At 47.3% G+C, this 25,232-nt stretch overlaps 1 protein-coding gene and 1 long non-coding RNA gene across 8 annotated transcripts in view; one reads left to right on the forward strand and one right to left on the reverse strand.

Annotated features, from left to right (window-relative positions):
- The window catches only part of PTPRS (protein tyrosine phosphatase receptor type S), a 110,879-nt gene extending 104,294 nt beyond the window's left edge, over positions 1–6,585 (forward strand). For all 6 annotated transcript variants that reach the window (XM_086410008.1, XM_086410009.1, XM_086410007.1 and 3 more), the window contains 5 exons: positions 805–931; positions 1,027–1,152; positions 3,790–3,944; positions 4,123–4,258; positions 5,256–6,585. In XM_086410008.1, coding sequence (XP_086266134.1) covers positions 805–931; positions 1,027–1,152; positions 3,790–3,944; positions 4,123–4,258; positions 5,256–5,324 — 613 coding nt within the window. In that variant the 3' untranslated portion in view covers positions 5,325–6,585. The remainder of the gene's footprint in view (positions 1–804; positions 932–1,026; positions 1,153–3,789; positions 3,945–4,122; positions 4,259–5,255) is intronic.
- LOC147368768 (uncharacterized) overlaps positions 1,081–25,232 on the reverse strand; it is a 39,126-nt gene continuing 14,974 nt past the window's right edge. Inside the window, exons 2-3 of one of the 2 annotated variants that reach the window (XR_015166810.1) lie at positions 4,103–4,222; positions 1,081–1,213 (exon numbers count right to left, since the gene is read on the reverse strand). This is a non-coding gene — a long non-coding RNA (uncharacterized LOC147368768). Of the gene's footprint in view, positions 1,214–3,812; positions 3,950–4,102; positions 4,223–25,232 lie in introns of those variants that run through there. The other variant, XR_015166809.1, reaches the window with a different exon arrangement.

Here is a 25,232-nt window from a genome sequence, read left to right on the forward strand (position 1 = left end):
AGAGACTCTTTAGATATGCATTTAACCGATGGCTGCTGGCTGGAACATGATCACATCTGTCCATCTTTCTCAGAGAAAAGCATCGATCTGGGCAGTTCTGCCCCCCAGGGGAAACTTGATAGCATCTGGGGATGTTTTTGATGGTTAAAATGGGACTTGAGAGAGGAGGGTTACCACTGGCATAGGGCTTCCCCGGTGGCTCAGATGGTAACGAATCTGCCTGCAGTGCAGAAGACTCAGGGTCAGTCCTTGGATCAAGAAGATCCCCTGGAGGAGGAGATGGCAGTCCACTCCAGTATTCCTGTCTGAGGAATCCCCATGAACAGAGGAGCCTGGTGGGCTACAGTGCATGGGGTCACAAAGAGACATGACTGAGCACTAACACTTTCTAGTGGGCAGAGGCCAGGGATGCTGCTGGACACCCCACTGGGTACAGAACAGCGGCCCATCACAATCATCCAGTCCCGAGCGTCAGTAGTGCCAAGATTGCTCAGGGCTTCTCAAAGGAGGGTGTTCTGGGAATGGGCAGCTATATGTAGCCCTAGAGGGGAGCCTGGCCTGAGCAGACAATAGATATTAACTTAATGCCCCTGGAGGGGGCGGAGAATGAAAGCAGAGATGCCTGCAGACAGTCCCACAGCTTCCTCTCGAAGTTGGAGTGAGTCCGAGGCTGGTGGTCTCTCCAGGTGCAGAACAGGATTCTTTGGGGGGTTGAACCAGATCGGGAGGGAGATGATGCTTGGGCCTGGGCCTCCCTGGGGCCCTAGACTCACCACTGCCACCGCCTCACCTCCCCGCTCACAGGCAGCAGAAGGCCTACATTGCCACACAGGGCCCGCTGGCGGAAACCACAGAAGACTTCTGGCGCATGCTCTGGGAGAACAACTCGACCATCGTGGTGATGCTGACCAAGCTGAGGGAGATGGGCCGGGTGAGCCAGGGACCATACAGGGCGGGGCAGGGCAGGGAGGGGCCGTGGAGGTGGGGTGGGGGCGGGGCTGACCACAGCACCCGCCTCCCCGACAGGAGAAGTGTCACCAGTACTGGCCGGCTGAGCGCTCCGCCCGCTACCAGTACTTCGTGGTGGATCCTATGGCGGAATACAACATGCCTCAGTACATCCTTCGGGAGTTCAAGGTCACAGACGCCCGGGTAAGTACAGGGACAGACCCTCCAGGCAGCTCACCGTTCCCCTGGTCTGGAGAGGGCTTTCCTGGTTGGGGAGTGGAAGCAAACGCCCAGGAGTGAGTGGGCCAGCTGGACAGTCACTCCCACCACCGAGTAGGTGGGAGAGAGGACCATGACCCCGTGGTGTCCCCATCAGAGCACATGTCACACTGTTCACCGGGGGACATAGTCCAAGGCGATCATGTAAAAGGGAGTAAGTGGGGCCTTAGCTGGGAAGCAGCAACCATGGAGGGCAGCATTAGAGGGCTAAACACAGGCTGGGGGAAAGGTGATGGGTTGATGGTGTCAAGTAGTGGCCGCTGTAGATGGGAAAAGAGTGGTAGACAGTGGGGGGTGGGGGGCAGGTGCTAGGAATTGGAACCATTGTATGGAGAGAGAGGAGAATGGAGAGAATAGATGGTGTTGGCTGGAGAAGACCCAGCGGAGGCACGTGGTGATGGGAGAGGGCAGGTATTAGATGGGGTCCGATGAAGACTGTTAGGTGACAGAGGATAGAAGTTAGTGCCAGAATTGGAGAATCCATGGGTAGAATGATGGGGCATGGGAATGTCAGTCCAGATGTTACCACTGGACAGTGAACCCTGGTGGGCAAAGCACTGCTGGTCACGGTGCTTGGGTAGTTCAGGATGGCACCACTGGGTGGGCTGAACGGGGGATTGGAGACTCAGTGAACATCACTGCTGGGTGATAGAGGAGGGTGGTAAACAGGATGGTCTTAGATGAGAGGAGGTGGGATTGGAGACTAGAATGTCCAGATAGAAGCGGATGGAGAATGCCAGTAGAGCGCGGAACCATGGCTTGGTGATGGGTTACCAGCGGTGGATGGAGAAAGGTGAGATTGGAAAGGGCAGGTGTTTGGCCAGTGGCAGATGGAATAAAATGAAGAGGAAACGATTTGAAGAGTAAAAGGAATGATGAACGTTCAGTGATAGACAGTCCTGTTGATGGCCCGAGAGAGAGGAAGGCGGGATCAGAGAAAGCGTTAGGTGGTAGAGGACGGAGACCATCAAAATCACGTGGCATCGCTGGGCTGCAGCGTTTAATGCAGAGACTGTGAGGGGGAGGTAAGTGGTGAGGGAGGGAGGGCGGAGAGCGTCAGTGGTCCTCACAGTGGAATGTCTCATGGTGCTTAGAGGGGAAGAAGGGTGGATTGCTAAGGATGAATTGTGGAAAGTGGTGCCGTTGGGTCATGATAAATGAAAGGCGGAAGAGAGCCATGAGGAGGGACCGCATGGCTTGGTAGTGGGAAGCGAGTATTGGCAAGATAGGTGGTTGAGTGGTGGGGATGAGGGTTACAGAGATGGACAGTTGAGTGGTGGATATGAGGATCCAAGAGGTTCAGTGGTGGGAGTAAGGATTAGACAGATGGATGGTTGAGTGGTGGGTTGAGGATTGGAGAGATGAGTGGTTTACTGCTGGGGATGAGGATTGGACAGATGGATAGATGAGTGGTGGTGATGAATGGACGGATAGATGGTTGAGTAGTGGAGATGAGTACTGGATAGATGGAAGGCTGAGTTTTGGGGATGAAGATTGGAGAAATGGATGGTTGAGTATTGGGGATTAAGATCGAAGAGGTTGAGTAGTGGCGATAAGGATTAGAGAGATGGGTGTTTAATGGTAGGGATAAGGATTAGATACATGGAGCATTGAGTGATGAGTGGTTTAGTGGTGGGAATGAGGATAGGAGAGATGGAAGGTGATTGTTGGGGCTGAGGATTAGAGAAATGGATAGCTGAGTGGTGGGGATGAGGATCCAAGGGGTTGAGTGGTGCAATAAGGATTAGAGAGATGGATGGTTGAGTGGTGGGAATAAGGATTAGAGAGACGGATGGTTGAATGCTTGGGATGAGGATTGGAGAGGTGAGTGGTTGAGATTTAGATTGTACAGATGGATGGTTGTGTCATGGGGATGAGGACTGGAGAGACAGATGGTTGAGCGGTGGAGATGGAGAAAGCATCACCAGATGTTCAAGGATTATGAACTACCGTAAGTGGATGATGAAAGTTAGGAGGCAAAGGTATTGAGTACACAGGTAGAAGACGATGAATTTCCAATCGTGGCTGGTGGAAGATGGCACCCTTGAGTGGTGAGGGATAGGAGATTATAGGGCTGGTGAGTGGCCAAAGATGATGTCCATGGTGGAAGGTGGTGCTGTTGGGAGGTGACAGTATGGGGACAGTGCTCTTTTACTCTAAGACTATGAGAGAGGAGGTTGCCAGGGAGATGGAGAATGGGTCAAGAAGGGCAGATGTTGGGTGTACCATGGGACAGTGCAGAATGGAGGATAAGAGACAGCAATGGTGTTGGTGTCACTTGGGTCGTGGTGGATGGGTTTGGAGCTGTGCAGAGAGTAGCAGTCGGGGGATGGGGGTGAACGATTGCCATGTGAGATGGTGTTGCTGGATGAAGTTAAATGGTGAGGAGCCTTGGGTGGTACAGACGAAGTCGGAGCATCTCAACGAAAGATGGTGTGGGACAAGGAGGGTGGGTGGCAGAGGGTGAGGAAGGGTGGAGAGTGGCATTGGTGCAGCTTGTGGTTGGCGAGGGTGATGCCACTGACCTTGATAACAGGACCCGGCGCTCTCTCTCCGTTCCAGGACGGCCAGTCCCGGACTGTCCGGCAGTTCCAGTTCACGGACTGGCCGGAGCAGGGCGTGCCAAAGTCGGGGGAGGGCTTCATTGACTTCATCGGCCAAGTGCACAAGACCAAGGAACAGTTTGGCCAGGATGGCCCCATCTCTGTCCACTGCAGGTGAACTGCCCGTAGCGGGAAGCTGAGTCTTTACGAGCACAGCCTTGGGCACTCCCGCTGGGGCTCTTTCCATCCCTGGGGCAGAGGGCTTCAGAGCAGGCAGGATGGAAATTGGGCAGCTGAGCCAGGCTCCCCACACGCCCACCCCCTGAACTCACCTGCGCATTCGCCCTGACAGCGCCGGCGTGGGCAGGACGGGCGTCTTCATCACGCTCAGCATCGTGCTGGAGCGGATGCGGTACGAGGGTGTGGTGGACATCTTCCAGACAGTGAAGATGCTGCGGACCCAGAGGCCAGCCATGGTGCAGATGGAGGTGAGGAGGGGGAGTTGCGGGGGAGGGGAGGGCAGCCCGGCCTCATGCTGATGCCACCACCAGCCTCTGTTCTCTCCTCTGTGCAGTGGGCACAGCCACCCCCCACTCCCGGGGTTGTCAAGGGTAAAAGGTCCTCAGCCCCTCCTGCTTTGGGCTGACCCAAGAGTAAGCCGAAGGCCAGAGCTGAGAAGCGTCACTCGGAATGAACACAGAGGGGTCCCCTCTCCTGGCCCCAGGGACTCAGTGAAGTCCAGCTCAGCCAGGACCCTGGCAGGGGTCATGGATCCTGAAGCCAGGCCCAGAGTCCCACCATCATGTTGACAGTGGGCACCTTTGCTTGGACCACACCGTGTCTCCAAGTCACACAGCGGTTTGAAGTGGAGCTGGGATTCGTACCCCAGTCAGTCTCATCCACAGCTGTCAGAAGGGTCAGCAGTAGAGCTGAGTCCATGGAGGGAACAACTGGGTTGGGAGCACTGTACTTCCCTGTGCTCTCGATCACCTCATAAGCAGACCCTACTCTAAGCCAGAGTCAGAGCCCCGGCCGGTGGAGGGGGAGCCAGTCTGTGTCTGCACCCATTGCTGGGTCCGTTCCGCGTCTGGCTTGAGACCCAGAAGTGGGTGGAAGAGCCCCCTCTGTTCTCACAGAGATACTCCAGGGATGAGAAGAGGGTGTGAGGGCGGGGGCCCAGCCTAGGAAAGAGTGGGGTCACTGCTTTTAGAAACCACCAGATCCAGAAGCTAGGTTAAATGCATCCATGAGCTCCCCGTCTCCAGGCAGTCAGAGCTGGAGTGGCAACCTCCCAGCCCCCAGGGGAGTGTCACAAGAGGCCGGGATGGCCAAGTGGCACCCTGCAGGCCAGCTGAGGACAGGGAGAGCCCAGCACAGGCACAGGATCAAGGGGCGCAGCTGCTCTGCAGTGTGATGGGGAGCCCTGGGTCTGCAGAGGCGCTGACAGGGGCCCTGCCCTGACCCCCTCGCCCCCTCTCCACACAGGATGAATATCAGTTCTGCTACCAGGCGGCACTGGAGTATCTCGGCAGCTTTGACCACTATGCAACCTAAGCCAGGTTGGCCTGGCCCGACTCCACCGGCCCCTGCGCCTCCAGTGCCGGGTGGGCCCCCCGAGGCCTGGACCCCCTCCGGCGGCCAGGGCAGGAGGCGGCAACCGCGTTTCCACAGCCGAGGGGTCTCCGGGGATGATGACGCAGCCCCTCAAGCCCCCCTGCACGGCCTCAGCCCCCTCCCTGGGCCGGGCCGCCGCCTTCAATACTTGGCACATTCCTCATTCCCTTCTAAAACAAGATTCCACAAGGAGAGGTTATGGGGTGGGGGGAGGGGGGCGGCAAGCAATCCAGGGGCTGTTCCCAAGAACCAGAGGGGGGCGGGGGCTGGGAGCTCGGCCCCTTGTCCTCCCTACCAGGCAGTCTTCCCGCCCCGCAGCCTGGGGGTCGCCGGGCTGGGGGGGCGGGAGTGGGGTGGGGACAGGAGTCAGCTTTCTTTCAGAACTCAGTGTAACTGTATCCGGTGACATTTCGTTTTGTTTTTGTTTTTTTTAATAGTGTATTTTTTTCATTTTTTTTTTTTTTTAAAGAAGAAACAAATGGGGGGGAAACAAAAACGATTTGACAGTCAACGGATTTAAAAAGAAAAACTTGGCTTATTCCTATTCTGTTCACAGACAGTCTGTTTTTTTTCACCGTAACAGACGTTCTTGCGTGCCGGTCGTGTTCATGGGCCTGCGCGGGCTCAGGCTGCCCCTTGGCTTGCTTTTTTTTTTTCCCTTTACCTACTCCAAAGGTGTGCCTCGCTCAAGAATAAGGCCTTTGCCTCCTGATTTTTTTTTTTTTAATTTTTTGCTTTTTCTTTTTTAATTCTCAAGACATATCAAGGAGGGTGAGGGTGGGGCAGTGGGGGAACTCGGGCCCACCAGCGTCGGTTGTCGAGCCCACAGGGTGGGCACTACCACGGAGGAGGTCGCAGCGACCCCTGCCCCCAGCAGCCCGAGCACCCCTCGCCATCTCCCACCTTGAGGAGAAGGACTGAACACAGTCAGAGGTTCCCACTTCTCCGGGGGGAGAAAGAGGCCATAAGCTGCCCCAATCAGGGGCCCCTCCCCACCCCCCCGGGACCATGGGGCCGTTCTGGGGCAGAAGGATGGGGTTCTGCCCCACCCCCACCCCTGAGCAAGTGAGTTTTTCTCTTTGTACAAGAGCAGAGCTGCTGTTGCTTTCAACACTGTTTATTCAAACGGAAGCAGCTGGGTGGTTTTCCCACCTCTGTGTATGTAGATATATCGACTTTGTATTAAAGGAAGATCGTCTGACCCCGGCCGCTGGTGGAGTCTTTGTCACCCCAGCCCCTGTCCATCCAGTCTCCTTGGGGAAGCTGGGAGCCTGGAGAACTTGAACACAGAATCCAAGCTCCCTGCAGGGGCTGCCCCATTGATAATAGTTACTCCTGTTGATAATCGTGACCCTCTCTGAGTATCTACCATGGGCCAGCCCGCTGAAGTGGGAATCTACCCAATTGATAGATGAGGTTCAGAGAGGGGCAGGCACCAAGGAAAAGTCACACAGAGGTTTGAAGTGGAGCTGGAATTCGTACCCCAGTCCGTCTCATCCACAGCCCTCAGAAGGGTCAGCAGTAGAGCTGAGTCCATGGAGGGAACAACTGGGTTGGGAGCACTGTACTTCCCCGTGCTCTAGGCCACCTCATGAGCAGACCCTACTCTAAGCCAGAGTCAGACCCCCGGCTGGTTTGAGACCCAGAAGTGGGTGGAAGATTTCCCCTGGTGAAAGCATCCCCCCACAGAGATGCTCCAGGGATAAGAAGAGGGTGTGAGGGCAGGGGCCCAGCCTAGGAAAGAGTGGGGTCGCTGCTTTTAGAAGCCATCAGATCCAATGAATACACTTAGTCAGATAGATTTACCAAACCCTAAATTCTCCATCCTTAAAATTCTCAAACATACATGAAACATTTATGAAAATCAGCACTTATTTTAAAAAAAAATCCAGCAGTGGAGATCATAAATCTTCAAGAAACGAATGTTAGATAACCTGATCTTGACCGCAGCAGTAGATTCTGCAATACTTAGCCTCCCCTGAAAAGGCCTTCAATGAGAAATTTTAAAATATGTTTTTAAATGAGGCATGAGTTAAGGAATCAACATAGAAGTGACACATTTTTGAAACTGAACAACTCAAATAGTACAAAATGTAACAAAACCCATGGGATGCAGCCAAAGGGGTGCATGGAGGAAATTTTATAGCCTTGAACATGTTGATAAAACAGATTCTGAAAACAAGTCAACCTTTAAAATATGTGAACCAAGTTTTCAATTCAGGTAACACTAATTGGGCATTATTGAGGTGGTTCTTGCATTGACAAAACTTTTCTTTAAAAACACCAATATAGACAAATCGTTGGCAAGTACAATCAAGAAAACATCCAAATCCAGGAATATGGGGGATGCACATTAACTACAGATTGAGGCATTTTTTAAAATTGTGACATGAGTATCAGGGGAGAAAAAACAGGAAAGAGACAGCAAACAGAGGAATAGTGGGAGCTGTAGCACAGCTGGCATGGGGGAAATAAACCCTTCACTCCCTGGGCTGAGGTGGTGGGAAGACAGAAAGATGAAGAAACAGCAAAGGCCTATATTTAGTAGCTCTTGAGTTATGAGTTCAAGAAGTAGTGGGAAGATGTCTTAGAAATAGAGGTGGGACCCAAGGGATAGAAGTCAGACTGTAACCCATCTGGTCCTACCTAAATTATCTAAGACTTCATCACAGGCTACTCTGCCCACAGAACTTCTACTCAATCCTCAAAGCCCAGTTCTAAAAGCTCCTCTAAGAAATCTGTTTCCTTTCTGTTTACCCAAGCCCACTGAGTCTAAAGTGTCTGAATAGGATCTACCTTTCCCTCCTTGGAAACCAGAAAGAACATCTTCAGGGAAAGTCAATGTGACCTTCAGCTCTGATTCCACCCTTGGGATGGTCATGGCTCTAGTTGGAGGGTAGGTGGTGGCAGACAGAGATTTATCTGAAGACTTCCCGGAAGAGGGCCACAAGGAATTGCCTCAACTCACAGGAGCACCAAGACTCTAGGCATCTCCAGTTGTCTTGGCCCTGCTATAGGATTCCATAACATCCACCCCCATTTATTGAGCACTGACTGTATGCTTGGCTCATGCTGTCTCATTTAATCCTTCTGACAATGCACCAGTGGACAGATGAGAAAACAGAGGCTCAAATAGGTCAGGTTTCTTACCCAACATCTCACAGGTGGTAAGTAGTGTCACCCAGACGTGGGCCCAGTTCTAGCCTGTCCCCATTGTGATAATGCGAAAGTTCAAGGCGTCTATGGGCTCCTGACCACAGCATCAGCCCCAAGCTGGGAGGGACAGGGCCCCACAGTAGAGTCCCACTTTCCACCAAGGGTCGGTCCCTCAGGGACCAAAGCATCTGAGTGCTCCGTGGTGGTGGTGGTGCAGTCGCTCAGTCATGTCCAACTCTGCGGCCCACCAGGCTCCTCTGTCCATGGGATTCTCCCAGCAAGAATACTGGAATGGGTTGCCATTTTCTTCTCCAGGGAAACTTCCCAACCCAAGGATTGAACCTGGGTCTCCTGCATTGCATGTGGGATTTTTTTTTTTTTTTAATCAACTGAGCCACCAGGGAAACCCATTCTAGTGCTCTAGAAAGTGTAAATACCCTGAACACACACTTTGTCCCTAATAACATCACTTTGAAACATTTAAAGCTAAAACACCCATGAACAGAACTACAGTGATGCTGGATGCTAAACATAACTCGGGAACGGAAAGACCAAGCCGACACGAAGGATCTTGAGATGACAATGCAGTGGCAAACTTGAGCAAATAGATGTGTCCAGGGCCTTATACCCAGCTATGAAAAATGTACGTTCTGTCTGAATACCCAGAGCTCATCACCAAAAAGGGGCCACAAATTAGACCAGAGAAAAGCTCAACGCTCAGATTTTACTCCCTAGCCACCTGTAATAAAATTATAAATCAGTGATGATATCTAACTTCAAATCCATGTAGGTGGAAGGGTTCAAACAAATGAGTTAAAGATAAATCACACATGAACTACAAAGTACTTAGAACTGAATGATAAGACTACTGCAAATGAAAGCCTTTGGGATGCAACCAAAAATGTACTCAGAGGTAAATTCAAAGTCTGTTTAATTTACTCAGAGGTAAATTCAAGTGTGTTTATGGAGGGAGGGAGAACACTCGTTATAAGTGAAATAAGTAGCCCAAGAAAGTACTCAAGGGTATATGTAGCCTTATATGAATTTATGGGAAAAATAACTGAAAACAAACTAAAGCTTTCAACTCAGGCACCCACAAAAGGACAAACAGATCCAAGGAGCATCAAGGGGAAACATCTTTAGGACAATCAGGTATTAGTCAAATGGTAAACTACAGCAGTAACAACAAAATAATATAAAAATCTGGATTTTTTAAAAACACCCATAAAAGAAAACCTTTGGCACAAAGACAGCACAAATAAACATTACAGATGACAGAGGAACTAACAGCACTCACAAAGAAGTTATCTTAAAGGCTGAGCATATACTGCATATATGTAACTTCATACCACTAAATGTTGGACTTCGTAGGTGGCACAGTGGTAAAACAATCCACCTGCCAATGCAGAGGATGCAAGAGACGTGGGTTCAATCCCTGGGTCAGGAAGATTCCCCCTGGAGAAGGAAATGGCAACCCACTCCAATATTCTTGCCTGGGGAATCCCATGGACAGAGGAGCCTGGCGGGCTACAGTCCATGGGGTCGCAAAGAGTCGGACACGACTTCAGCACACCACTAACTTTCAAATGATAAAATATGGGGGAAAAAAATCTAAGAAAGCAAAACCAAACCAAGTCATTAAAAAGTGAGTCATGTTCAGAAACACTGAAATGATGGTCAAAGATCTATCCCCCATACAAGGCACTTTCTCAGATGGTTTTTCAAGTGAGTTTTGCCAAATCTTCAAGAGAAAGATAATTGGCATCTTATAAGCTATGTCAGCTTGCAGAGGGAAAAAAGATAGTACTCAAAGTATAAAGGACAACTCAAGGTGGGCAGGGGGGAAATACATTTCGCTCATGTGCCTAGATTCAAAAAGGCTAAAAAATACTAGTAATGCAAATCTTGTTATTTAGTTGTCCAGTCATGTCTGATTTCTTTTGTGACCCTATGGACTGTAGCCCGCCAGGCTCCTCTGTCCTTGGGATTCTCCAGGCAAGAATACTGGAGTGGGTTGCCATTGCCCTCTTCCAGGGGATCTTCCTGACCCAGGAATTGAACCTGTGTCTCCTGCATCACAGGTGGATTCTTTACCACTGAGCCACCAGGGAAGTTCAATGCAAATCTAGCATCTCCTTAGAAGAAGAGGATGTTATGACTCAACAGGGAAGGATTTATGGAATGCCAGGATGCTTTAACATTAGAAAATCCACTCAAATAGAAGTTAGAATAAGTTGCTACCTCAGAGAGCAGATCTGCAGTATCTAATAAATTGAAGGTACTGAGTCAAGATACCTTGACTCAATAATTTCAGTCTTAACACATCTTACAGACACTTGTCTTGAGCAGATGTGCCAAGGAGACATGCAGAGGTTTGTCTGTCATAGAATTATTTGTAAAAACTGAAAAAAAAATGTACACTGTATAATATTTTTATTATAAACAAGAAATAACAAAGCCTGGAAACTATTTTATAAAAGATTGGCATCGACTTACATATCCACCAACAGGAAGTGGGTGTGAAGATGGAGAGAAAGAAACCCTCCTACACCATTGGTGGGAATGTAAGCTGGTGCAGCCACTATGGAGAACAGTAGAGAGGTTTCTTTAAAAACTAAAACTAGAGTTTGCATATGATCCAGTAATCCCACTTTGGGGCATATACCCAAACAAAACTATAACTCAAAAAGATACATGCACACCTACGGTCACAGCAGAACTATTTACAACAGCCAAGACATGGAACCACTTAAATGTCCATCAGCAGATGAAAGGATAAAAAAGATGTTATATACAGTAGAATGGGGGCTTCCCTGGTAGCTCAGCTGGTGAAGAATCCGCCTGCAATGCAGGAGGCCCCGGTTCGATTCCTGGGTCGGGAAGATCCCCAGGAGCCTGGCATGGGAACCCACTCCAGCATTCTTGGCTGGAGAATCCCCGTGGACAGAGGAGCCTGGCAGACTACAGTCCTTGGGGCTGCAGAGTCGGACACAACTGAGCGACTGAGCACACAGCACATACGATAGAATATTAGTCATAAAAAAGAACGAAATAACATCACTTGCTGCAATAGGGATGGACCTAGAGATGATCGTATTAAGTGAAGCAAGTTCAGAAAGAGAAAGACAAACACCATATGATATCACTTACCTGTAGAATCTAAATTATGGCACAAATGAACATACCTAGGAAACAGACTCGCAGAACAAATGTGTAGTTGCCAATGGGGAGGGGTGGTTTGGGAGTCTGGGATTAGCAATTACAAACTATGATGCATAGCGTGGATCAACAGCAAGGTCCTACTGCATAGCACAGGGAATTACATTCAATATCCTGTGACAAACCATAGTGGAAAAGAGTATGAAAAGGAATACATATATGTATAACTGAACCATTTTGTTGTACAGCAGAAATTAATTCAATACTGTGAATCAACTGTACTTCAATAACATTTTAAAAAATAGCCACCAGCAGTAGAAGTGCATGTGTGCTCAGTCGCTCAGTTGTGCCTGACTCTTTGTGACTCCATGGAGCCCACTCAGCTCCTCTGTCCATGGAATTTTCCAGGCAAGTATACTGGAGCAGGTTGCCATTTCCTCCCCCAGTGGATCTTCCTGACCCCAGGCTTGAACCCATGTCTCCTGCCCTGGCAGGCAGATTTTCTACCACTATGCTACCTGGGAAGCCCAACCACCAGCAGAAGAATGTCTAAAGAACTCTGTATGGTCACACAATGAAATACTACACAACAATGAATACAAAACAATTGGAAATATACCACAATATAAACAAATCTCTAATACACTCATCAAAAGCAAGCAAATCACAGGAAGAAAAGTTAGTGTAACTCTATCACAGAATACTTTAAAACACATTAAGCAAATACATATTAGAGATAAATGCAAGTGGCAAATATATACAAACTCATCTATATGGATACTACTCAAAGCAATCTACAGATTCAATGCATTGCCTGTGAAAATCCCAGGGATTTTTTTCCTGCAGAAATGGCAATGCTAATCCTCAATACTAATCCTATACAGAACTGCAAAGGACTCTGAATAGTCAAAATAATCTGGAAAAGGAACAATAAAGTTGGAAGACTAACATTTCCCAATCTCAAAACTTACTACAAAACAACAGTCATCAAAACACTGTGATCATAGCATAAGAGCAAACATATAGATGAATGGAATAGAAATGAGAATCCAGAAATAAACCCATACATCTTTGATCTATAGATTGACAAAGGTACCAATGCCATTCAGTGAAACAAGAACAGTCTCTTCAACAAACAGCACTGGGACTGGATTTTCACATGCCAAAGAATGAAATTGGCCCCCGTGTGCAGGCACGCTCAGTCATGTCTGACTCTGCAACTCCACGGACGCAGCCCGCCAGGGATTCAAACCCACGTCTCCCGTGTCTCCTGCACTGGCAGGCAGGTTCTTGACCACTAGCGCCACCTGGGGAGTCAGACTGGACCACACCTCACACCATGTATGAAAATTAACTCAAAACGCATCAAAGAGGGCTTCCCTGGTGGTCTAGCTTCCTGCCAACGTAGGGAACGTGGGTTTGATCCCTGGTCCAGGAAGATTTCACATACTGCGAGTCAACCAAGCCCGTGTGCCACAACTACTGAGCCCACATACTGCAACTACCGGAGCCCAAGCACCCAGAGCCCATGCTCTGCAACAAGAGAAGTCATGGCAATAAGTTCGCTAATTGCAATTAGAGAGTAGCCCCCGCTCTCCACAACTAAACAAAGCCCACACTCAGCAACGAAGACTCAGTGCAGCCAAAAACAAATCAATAAGTCTTAAAAAAATTAATTATTAAAGAGTTAAAACTATAAAACTCTTAGAAAAACTCATCTCTAAACAAATTCTGGATAACTGTTCCCTCTGGGCAGGAGTAAGGGGAATGCATTCAGCACCTCATCTCTAAACAAATTCTGGATAACTGTTCCCTCTGGGCAGGAGTAAGGGGAATGCATTCAGCAACAGGCACACATGTAAATCCAGCTCGATATGTGTTTTAATTTTTAACTTGGGTGTTAAGGCTATGGTGTTCATTATATCACGTTTATATATCTGAAATGAGAAAATAAGAAATCAATCCATGGGGGGAAAAAGAGAGATAAAACCCCAAAGCTTTTGATTAAAAAAAAAATAAGCAAATATTCCATAATTTGATAAAGTAACTTGACAATGCTGAAATTTTAGAACAAAAGTTGGCAAACATATTTTAGGCTTTGCAGGCCAGAAGGTCTCTGTTGCAACTACTCAGCTAACCCACTACAGCACCTAAGCAACCACAGACAAAACACGGGGGCATGGCTGTGTTTCAATAAAACTTTATTTACAAAAACAGGTAGTGAACTGGATTTGGCCCACAGGCTATAGTGAGCCAGTCTCTGCTCTAGAAACACATCCAGTGAATTCAGAAATGACACAAGGAATGTCCATGATGATAACAATCATTTCATGTAATACTAGGGACCCCAGCCAATGCAATAAGAAATGACATACAAGTATGAAAAGAAGCAGACAAATATTTCATTATCATAAGAGAGAGGACTGCCTACCAGACAACTTGAACAAATCATCTTAAACTGTCCTGTAAGTAAGAGGAAAACCCAACAAAGTGCCAGTTACAAAGCCACCATGAAAAGTCATTGGCCTATTTCTGAAGTTGGTGCGGTTCAACTAAAAACATTTTCAGCCATGCAAAGCTCTGATCCAATTTCTTATCAACTGCTCAACCCTCTCATATTTAAACCTTTGTGACTAGAGACTCACAAGCCAGAAGATATGCAATTTTCCACACAAAAGAGAGGTCTGCCAGTCTCTAGCACTTTGCACTTGAACCTGACTCTCTCTCCCCCGACAAAGTCAGGCAGAGTTCATTTTCTTTCCTCTACCCTTTGTGAAGCCAGAGTTAGTTAGATTTCTCTCCCTGGGTTACAAATATTTGTTTGAGGGATGGGATTTTAAAAGTCTATTTTTGTATCACTAAGATATGCACAAGTATTATCTGGCATAAGTTAGCTTTAAAATACATATTTCAGAAAACAAGCAAAAAGAAGGAAATACTAAATAATGAAGTTAATGGATGAAAAAAAAAAACCCAGGATATTTGCATAGTCTCTAAGTATCTCCATACAAGATCCTTTTTAATTACAAAGGGGAAAACAGTAACTTTACCATAGACAAACCTGGCTGCTGCTGCTGCTGCAAAGTTGCTTCAGTCGTGTCCGACTCTGTGCGACCCCACAGACGGCAGCCCACCAGGCTTCCCCGTTCCTGGGATTCTCCAGGCAAGAACACTGGAGTGGGTTGCCATTTCCTTCTCCAGTGCATGAAAGTGGAAAGTGAAAGTAAGTCCCTCAGTCATGTCCGACTAGCGACCCCATGGACTGCAGCCTACCAGGCTCCTCTGTCCATGGGATTTTCTAGGCAAAAGTACTGGAGTGGGGTGCCATTGCCTTCTCTGGACAAACCTGGCTAATAGGACATTAACCAAGTGATCAAGGTCAAAACCCCCACAGATGAGACATACCAACATCATTTGTCTCCTGATATATTGACTCAGAAGGACGCAACACCACTTTTGTGACATTCTTGCCCCAAAATGCACCACCTCTGTATAATCATGAGTAAACAGAAAAACTCAGCTTGAGGGACTTGCTACACAATAACTGACCCATACTCTTTAAGGTACCCAAGAACATAAAAGACAAACAATAAGAATCTAATCTATAGGGACTTCCCTGGTGGTCCAGTGGTTAAGAAATCCTCCTGCCGATGCCAGGGGTTTGATCCCTGGTCCTGGAAGATCCCGCTTGCTGAGAGGCAACCAAGCCTGCATGCCACAGCTGGAACACGTGCTCCGCAACCAGAGAAGCCATCGCAACGCGAAGCCTGCATACAACGAAGCGTAGCCTCTGCTCACCGCAACTAGACAAAGCCTACGTGCAGCAATGAAGACTCAGCACAGCCAAAAAAAATTTAAAAAGAAACTATCACTTAGGAGATGTGATGATGAAATGCAACAAAGGGTCCTAGCTTGATTCTGCACCAGAAAAAGGACTTGAGAGGCAAAACTGCTCACATGTATTTGAATAAGTTATGTAGTTAGTTGCTAGTATTGTATCAGTGTTCATTTCTGGCTTCAGTAAATGTACCACAGTTGTGTAGGTGAAGCTGGATGAAGGATACACAGGAACTCTGTACTATTTTTGCAACATCTCTGTGGGTCTAAAATTATTTCAAAATAAAAAGTTATAATGATGTTTCTAAAAGTCATCAGCAAGTTGTACTGTCACCAATAACGAATTAGAAATTGTAAACAAGGACTTCCCTGGTGCTACAGTGGGTAAGAATCAGCCTGCCCATGCAGGGGACACAGGTTCTATTTCTGATCCGGGAAGATTCCACATGCCTCAGAGCAGCTAAGCCTGTGAGCCACAACTACTGAGGCTGCTCTCTAGAACCCGTGAGTCACAACTGCTGAGCCTGAGTGCCGCAGCTACTAAAGCCTGCATGCCCTGGAGTTTGTGCTCTGCTGCAAGAGAAGCCACCACAATGAGAAGCCCGTGCACAGAACTAGAGAGTAGCCCCTGCTAACCACATCCAGAGAAGGCCTGTGCAAAGCAATGAAGACCCAGCACAATGAAAACAAGTTAAACTAAAAGAGGAAATTATAAATAAAAAATCCATCCTATCATAATGGTGCTTCCCAGGCTTGGGAGGCAGAGAGGATGGAGAGTTAGTATTGAATTAGGTCAGAACTTCAGATTTCCAAGATGAACAGAGGCATGGGGATGGATGGTGGGGATTGTACAATAATGTGAATCAACACCACGGAGCTGCACACTCTTTTTGAGCCATACACTTAAAAATTGTTACAATAGTGGGACTTTCCTGGAGGCCAGTGGTTAAGACTCCAGGCTTCTGGGTACAGGTTCAACCCTTGGTTGGAGAACTAAGATCCCATGTGCCACACAGCATGGTCAAAACATTTTTTTAGTTAAATACAATCATTACAGTGGTAAGTTTTATGTTATTTTAACACAATCAAAAGAGATTATAAATGTATCCACTTCAGAAAAAAAAGACACTAGATCTTTTCTTGGGGACCCATACATGATTATAAATACATAGGAAAGGGAGGTTGGAAAGCTATACATCTAAACTGACAACATGCCTCTGGTGAAGTACAGCTGCTTTAAAACGTGACCACTGAGGTTTTGACGTGGAGAGGTGGGGTCAATGTCCCCTCCCCCTGAAGCTGGTTGTCACTGAGTCTGTAGCATATAGGGGAAGTGGTTCTGGCGGTCCTCAAGGTTAGGGCATATGGGACTGTCAGCTCCCACCTGGTTCCCTAGAGACATTCACTTGTTAGAAACATCTTCTCAGGACATGTTCTTGGATCCCTGCCACGTTGTGAGGAGCTCAAGCCACACAGAGAGGCCACATATAGGTGCCCTGGTCTGTGGTCCCGGCCTCCAAGTTCAGGCCCCAGACATCATGTCATGGAAGGAAGTCATCTCCACCACATTTGGTCCAAGTGACTGACCCACAATCACGACACAAAGACGTGCTTACTGCAGGAGGTCTGGGGTAGAGATGCTCACTCGTGTCCGACTCTTGCGACCCAGTGGACTGTAGCCTGCCAGGCTCCTCTGTCCACGAGATTTTCCAGGCAAGAAGACTGGAGTGGGTTGCCATTTCCTACTCCAGGGGAATCTTCCCGACCCAGGGATCAAACCCACATCTCCTGGCAGGCAGATTCTTTACCACCCCAGCAATGTAAAGTAGAACAGCAGGCAAAGACCAGACCAGGATGAAAGATGAGCAAAAGACAGCTTTAGTTCTTGTAGTCATATTTCTGTTCGTGTGATGGAAAATCCATTTATCTTATAGTCATATTTCTGTTCTTATGCTAGAAAATGCATTTATACAATAATTGTGATTAAAGTGAATTATAAAAAATAGAGCCCTTCCAGGGACTTTCCTGGTGGTCCAGAGGTTAAGACTGTGCTTCCTATGCAGGGGACACAGGTTTAATCCCCGGTTAGGGAACTAAGATCCCACATGCCTCTCATTAGTGCAGTCAAAAAATTTTTTAAATAAAAAAAAGAGTTTAAAAATTATTTAAATAAATGAAGTCCTTCCATTCACTATCAGGTATTAGAGACCTGGCTCATTTTGAGCAGATAGCAGCATCCTGCAAGCACAAGAACACCGCTAAATCTTGTTAACTATGCCATCTTCCCCAGGGAAGCCCTGTCACAATCATAAAAAAACAGCTCCTGTTTACTGGTGGTAACCGTGGTGTTTTTATACCACTGTGATAAAGTAGCACTGTCACCTCCATTGTGCAGATGAAAAAATTGAGGCACAGGGAGGTTAAGTAAGTTGCCCAAGCTCACACAGTCTGAAAACGGCAGAGCCGAAAATTGAACGCTTGTATGGGGAACTGGATATTTAACAGTGCACAAGACGTAGCCCCTGCCTTGGTGGGCTTGTCGGTGAGTGGGGGACACAGACTCACAAATGGGAGATTTCTTTTCTCTTCTGCTGAGTGAAATACATGGGGCCAAAAGGTTCATAGATGGGAGGGTCATCAAGAATGGCTTCCCAGGGGACCTCCTTGGTGATCCAGTGGCTAAGACTCTGTACTCCCAATACAGGGGGCCTGGGTTCAATCCCTGGTCAGGGAACCAGATCCCATAAGCCACAACTAAAGAGTCTGCATGCCATGACAGCAACTTGGCACTGCCAAACAAATACTTGGAAAAAAAAAAAGACTACAATACAGACACACACAGGGGGGTGACCATATGAGGCCACAGGGGGAAGATGGCCGCCTGGAAGCCACTGAGAGAAGCCTCAGAAGGAACCAGTCATGCCCACACGATCTTGGACTTCCAGCCTCCACGCTGTGAGATGATAAATGTCTATTGTTTAAGCTGCCCCAACTAGTGGGGCTTTGTCACAGCAGACCAAGCAAACATGCTTTCCCAAGTTTGGGAATCAAAGCATAGAAGAGAAGTTAGAATCTACAGGAAAAGGGATGACTTTAGATGGCCCAGGGAATGGAACTAAATAACTCTGAACTGAAAATAAGGATGTTCTAACACTCACTTAATTCTTCTGTTCAGCTCCAGGCGAAAAGATCTGGTTGAGTGTTATTTGTCAGCCACCACCCACCCCGTGTTAACTTCCTCCTTCCTGTTCATTTTTACTTATTTATTTTTGGCCTTGCTACACAGTGTGTGGAATCTTATTTCCCTGACCATGCCTCCTGTAGTGGAAGGCGGATCCCATTTCTTTTTAATTTCTTTCTTTTTTATATATATATAATTTATTTATTTTGGCTATGCTGGGTCTTCGCTGCTGTGCAAGCTTTTCTCCAGTTGTGGAGAGCAGGGGCCACTCTCCACTTGCTGTGTGAGGGCTTCTCACCACGATGGCCTCTTGTCGTGGAGCACTGGCTCTAGGGCTCTCAGGCTTCAGTAGTTGTAACACGTGGGCTCAGTAGCTGCCATTCCCGGGCTCTGGAGCACAGGCTTAATAGTTGTGGCACACAGGCTCAGTTGCCCGATGGCATGTGGGATTTTTCCAGATTAGAGATCAAACCCACATCCCCTGCATTGGCAGGCAGATTCTTTAGCACTGAGCCACCAGGGAAGCTCTGGGAAGGCAGATTCTTAACCACTGGACCACCAGGGAAGTCCCTCTCCTACCTTTTTAAAAAACTGAGGTTTAATTTACATGTCATCAGAGTCCAAATATGAAATGTAGAGATGGATGATTTTTTTACATCTACCTACCCACCCAGATCAAGATAATAGAATGTTTCTGGCTTGCTGTCTATATGCGTCATCCCCTTTTTATGTTAAGCTCTACCCCAGTGTGGTGCTACGTGGAGGTGGAGCCTTTGGGAGGATCTTGGGTCATGAGGGTGGAGCCCTCATGAATGGGATCAGTGCCCTTATAAAGGAGCCCCCAGAGAGCTCCTCACCCCTTCCCCCATGTGAGGACACAGTGAGAGGATGGCCTTCTATGAATCAGAAAGTAAGTTCTCACCAGACGCCTGTTCGGTCAATGCCTTGATCTTGGACTTCTAGTCTTTTCTCTGGGCCATGACCATGGAATCCCACCTCTCTTGTCACCCCCATATCTAGTCCCTTACCACGTCCTTCATGCCATGATTCTTCATCTCCACTCCTCCCTGGGAACTGCTCTGATTCCTGCACCCGGCCTCCACCTCCTCCCATATTTTCTACATGCCAAAAACGGAATGATCTTTTACGCACTGATCATATTTCTTTCTAGGTGGCTCAGTGGTAAAGAATCCACCTGCCAATGCAGGAGATATGGGTTTGATCACTGCTCTGAGAAGATCCCACATGCCTGTGGAGCAACGAAACCCGTGTACCACAACTACTGAGCCTGCACTCTAGAGCCTCAGCTACTGAGCCCACACACCTAGAACCCGTCTCCACAACGAGAAGCCACTGCAGTGAGAAATCCACACACCACAGTCAGAGAGGAGCCCCCACTCACTGCAACTAGAAAAAAGCCAGCACAGCAGTGAAGACTCAGCACAGCCAAAAACAAATAGTAATTAAATTAATTAATTAAAAAAACCTGATCATATTTCTCTGGAATGTCAGTTTCAGGAGGGGTAAGGATCTTGCTCTGATTTGATCACTGCTGGATATCAAGTGCCTGGTATATTAGTAAGTGCCTTGATCTTAGACTTCCAAACTCTAGAACTTTAAGGAATAAATGTCTGTTGTTTATAAGCCACCCAGCCTCTGGCTTTCTGCTGCAGCAGCTCAACCAGTATGGCACCAGCCCCAAGAAAGCTCCCTCGTAACCTCTCCGAGGCAATGCTCACACCCCAGGGAGAATGGCTGTTCTGATTTATATCACCATAAATTAGTCTTGCCTGTATTTTGAGATTCATAGAAATGAAATCATGCAGCACGTTCTTCTTGGGGTCTGGTTTCTGTCTCCATGTTTTTTTTTATATATATAATTTTTATTCATTTATTTGGCTGTACTAGGTCTTAGTTGGCAGCATGCAAGATCTTCGAACTTTGCTGCAGCATGCAAACTCTTAGTTGTGACATTTGAGTTCTAGTTCTCTGACCAGGGATCAAACCCGGGCCCCCTTGTTTTGGGACCTCAGAGTATGAGCCACTGGACGACCAGAGAAGTTGTTGGTGGACATTTTAACAATATTAACTTTGTGTCTTCTTCAGTTTTTTTCATCAGTGGTTTAGTCTTCAGTGCACAGATCTTTCACCTCCTTGGTTCAACTTATTCCTCAGTATTTTATTCTTTTTGATGATCTTGTAGATGGGATGTTCTCTTAATTTTTAGAAACAGTTCATTGCTGGTGTACAAAAGCCAAAGTGATTTCTGTGTATTGATTCTGGATCCTGCAAGTGTACTGAGTTCACTTATGAACTAGTTCTAACAGTTTTGGGTAGAATCTTTGGAATTTTCTATATATATGACCATGTTCTCTGCAACAGATAATTCTACTTCTTCCTCTCCAATTTAGAAGCCTTTTATTTCTTTTTCTTGCCTGACTGCTCTGGCTAGGACTTCCAGGATCATGTTGAACAGAGATGGCGAGAGTGGGCACCCTTGTCTTGTTCCTCAACTTTGAGGAGAAGCTTTCAGCCTGTCACCACTGAGTCTGAAGTGACCTTACTGTTGAATTTTAAACATTCTTTGCATATTGGGTATAACAGCACGTGACCGACCATGCCTTTCACCAATGCACCCTCCCATGTATTTATTTTCCTGATGGTCTGTCTCATAAACAGGTGATTCTTTAAGCATGGCTTGTGAATCAGAAGGAGAAGTGAGTCAGTGGATCGAAAGAGCTGCCCAGACCCCTCAACTTTGGGAGAACACTGTGCCAAGTGAAGCTGAACGCGAGGACCAGCCTGGCAACAGAGAAAATCGTTCTTTTGAAAAAACATCTCAAAAGCCCATTTTCTTCACCTGCTCTGCCCATAACTGCCGAATTCATTAAAATCCAGAAGAAAGAAGGGCGAAGAAGCTGGTGAATTCTAATTTTCTCTTTGCATTTCAATCAGGGCAAACAATGGGCGTCCATAGCCCAAGGGCTTCAGGCGAGGGTGCCTCCCCACCCCCTCAGGCCCCCAAACCGAGAGCAGAGCTGGACCCTACAAAGGAGGGACTTAGGCTGCTCCCGCTCCGAGCTTTGTTTGTGAGCCTCAGCCTGGCCTCCTCCCTCTCTGACCCTTTTAGAAAGGGGCTCCAGCTGAATGAGCCTCCTGAATAGTGAACCTTGCTGTCTCGGGGCCCTGCTGATGGTTCCCGGCCCTGGGAGGACTTGGTTGGCTTAGCCCCCTCCCTCTCACCCTCACAATGGGCACTCGGCAGGAAAGCACCAGGGAGCTGGGGGCAGTTGTAAGTTTCATCCTTTTCCAGAATCTCGCTGGCTTTATGTATTCATTCATTCATTCATTCATTCACTTACTTATCTATTTATCTAATTGTGGCATGTGGGATCTTTAGCTGCAGCACTAGAATCCTTATTTGCAACATGCGGCATTCTAGTTCCCTGACCAGGGATCAAACCCAGGCCCCCTGTGTTGGGAGCTCGGAGTCTTAGCCACTGGACCACCAGGGAAGTCCCTTAAATCCCACTGGCCTCATTAACTAGATCTGAGCTCTCTCTCTGCAGTAACTTCCTATCACCAGTGTCCCTCCAGCTTATAACTCATGAGAAAAGCAATGGTTTTTCTAGTAGTCAGGCACAGATGTGAGAGGTGGACTACAAAGAAGGCTGGGCACCGAAGAACTGATGCTTTGGAACTGTGGTGCTGGAGAAGACTCTTGTGAGTCTTCTTGAGATCAAACCAGTCAATCCTAAGGGAAATCAACGCTGAACATTCATTGGAAAGGCCAATGCTGAAGCTGAAGCTCCAATACACTGGCCACCTGATGTGAAGAGCTGACTCATTGGGAAAGACCCTGATGCTGGGAAAGACTGAAGACAGGAGAAGGGTGACAGAAGATGAGATGATTTTGGATGGCATCACCAACTCAATGGACATGAGTTTGGGCAAACTTCAGGAGATAGTGAAGGACAGGGAAGCCTGGCATGCTGCAGTCCATGGGGTTGCAAAGAATTGGACACAACAGTGATTGAACAACAAAAACCATAGTGAGTTGACCCCACACTGCCTACATTAGAATGACTAATCTAAAAAATAAATACAATAACAAGCACTGACAAGGATGGGGAGAAACTGGAAACTTCAAACACTACTGGTGGGATATTTAAAAGGTGTGGCCACTTAGGAAGAGAGTTTAGAAGTTCCTCCAAAAGTTAAACATAGAATTATCATAGAATCCAACAATTTCATGCCTATGTATCTACGCAGGAGAACAGAAAATGTATGTTTGCACAAAAACTTGTATGGAAATGTGTATAGCAGCATGATTCACAATAGCCAAAGGGTGGAAATAACCCAATGTCCATCAATGCCAAACAGATAAAATGAGGATAACCATAGAGATGCCCTGGAGGAGCTTACAGCAACCCACGCCAGTATTCTTGCCTGAAGAATCCCATGGACAGAGGAGCCTGGTGGGCTTCAGTCCATAGTGTCGCCAAGAGTCGGACATGACTGAAGCGACTTAGCATGCATACAATGTGACTTTATTCAGCTACAAAAAGGAGAGGCACAGACACTCGCTACAACGTAGATGAACCTTGAAAACATGATGCTCAGTGAGAGAAGCCAGACACACAGGGTGTGATTCCATCAACCGGAAGTGTCCAGAACAGTAAAGTCCAGAGCCACAGACAGTGGAGGAGAGGTCGCTTGGGGCTGGGGAGGGGGAATGGGGACAGGGTTTCCTTTCGGGGAGATGAGAATGCTCTGAAATTAGACTAGTGATTGCTGCACAACTCTGACTATACCAAAAACCACTGAATTGTACACTTAAAAGTAGCGAGTTTTAGGTTATATAATTAACTCAATTTAAAAAGCTAAAAAAGACGTACCATATGATATCACTTACATGTGAAATCTAAAGTATGACCCAAATGAACTTTCCTATGAAACAGAAACAGACGCATAGAGAACAGACGTGGTTGCCAAGGATGCAAGGGGGTGGCGGAGGGAAGGACTGGGAGTTTGGGATTAGCAGACGCAAGCTATTATATATAGGATGGATAAACACAAAGGTCCTACTGTATAGCACAGGGAACTATATTCCACGTCCTGTGATAAACTATAATGGGAAAGAATATGGAAAAGAATCTGCATGTGTCTAACTGAGTCATTTTGCTGTACAGCAGAAATTAACACAACACTGTACACCAACTATATTTCGATAAAACTAAAACAAGAAGAAAAGGAAAAGAAGGACTTTGCTGGTGGTCCAGCGGTTAAGACGCTGAGCTTCCAAAGAAAGGGGTGAGGATTTGATCCCTGGTCAGGGAACTAAGATCCTACGTGTTATGCAGTGTGGCCAAAACAATAATTAAAAAATTTTTTTGCCTGCAGGGCCTTCTGAGGCAAACTCCTCATACTCAGCGTACCTCCAGCCCCTCTACCTGTCCCACCTCAGTGCCTTTGCCCAGGCTGTTCCCTCTGCCTGGCACACTTTTCTCTGCCCTGTTCCCTCCCCCACCCATATCTCCCCTGCATCCTTCAGCTCCCAGCTCAAACTTCTTCCAGAAGTCTTCACAGATCCCCCAGACCAGGTCCATCCCCCTTCAAGCATCCTCCTAGCCCCCTGCTTCTTCCTGGAGGTGACTACAGTTGTGATTTCCTATTTCAGTTTGGGGTTATGCATTGAACATTGGTCTCCCCTCACTAGACTGTGAGGTCTCTAATGGGCGGGATCTTGTCTCTCTTGGTCACTGCAGGGTCCCCAGCACCCAGCAGAGGCCTGGCACCTTATAGTTGCACATGAAGTATGAGTTCATAAACCTAGACTGTGTATTAAAAAGCAGAGATATCACTTCACCAACAAAGGTCCGTCTAGTCAAAGCTATGGTTTTTCCAGTAGTCATGTACGGATGTGAGAGTTGGACCATAAAGAAGGCTGAGTGCCAAAGAATTGCTTTCAAATTGTGGTGTTGGAGAAGATTCTGGAGAGTCCCTATGGACAGCAAGGAGATCAAACCAGTCAATCCTAAACAAAATCAACTCTGAATATTCATTGGAAGGACTGACGCTGAGGTTGAGGCTTCAATACTTTGGGCACCTGATGCAAAGGGCCAAATCACTGGGAAAGACCCTGATGCTGGGAAGACTGGAGGCAGGAGAAGGGGACAATGGAGGATGAAATGGTTGGATGGCATCACTGACTCAATGGGCATGAATTTGAGCAAACTCTGAGACCTAGTGGAGGACAGGGAGCCTGGCATGCTGTAGTCCATGGGGTTGCAAAGAATCGGACACAACTTAGTGACTGAAGGACAATAAGTACACTTTAAATAGGTAAATGAACTGTCACCAAAATGACTTTGGGTCTGCTCACCCACACGCAGAAAAGCCAGTCTACTGGGTTTTGGGTGAAATTGAGCAGGACTCTGCAGGGCCCTCCTGAGTACAAAAGCCCCCGTGTCCTCTTTTTCTTTGTAGATTAATTTTTCTTGGAGTGTAGTAGC

This window comes from Bos grunniens, chromosome 7 (assembly GCF_055505025.1).
Source record: "Bos grunniens cultivar Pamir isolate PY7600 chromosome 7, Bosgru_T2T1.0, whole genome shotgun sequence".
NCBI lineage: Eukaryota > Metazoa > Chordata > Mammalia > Artiodactyla > Bovidae > Bos > Bos grunniens.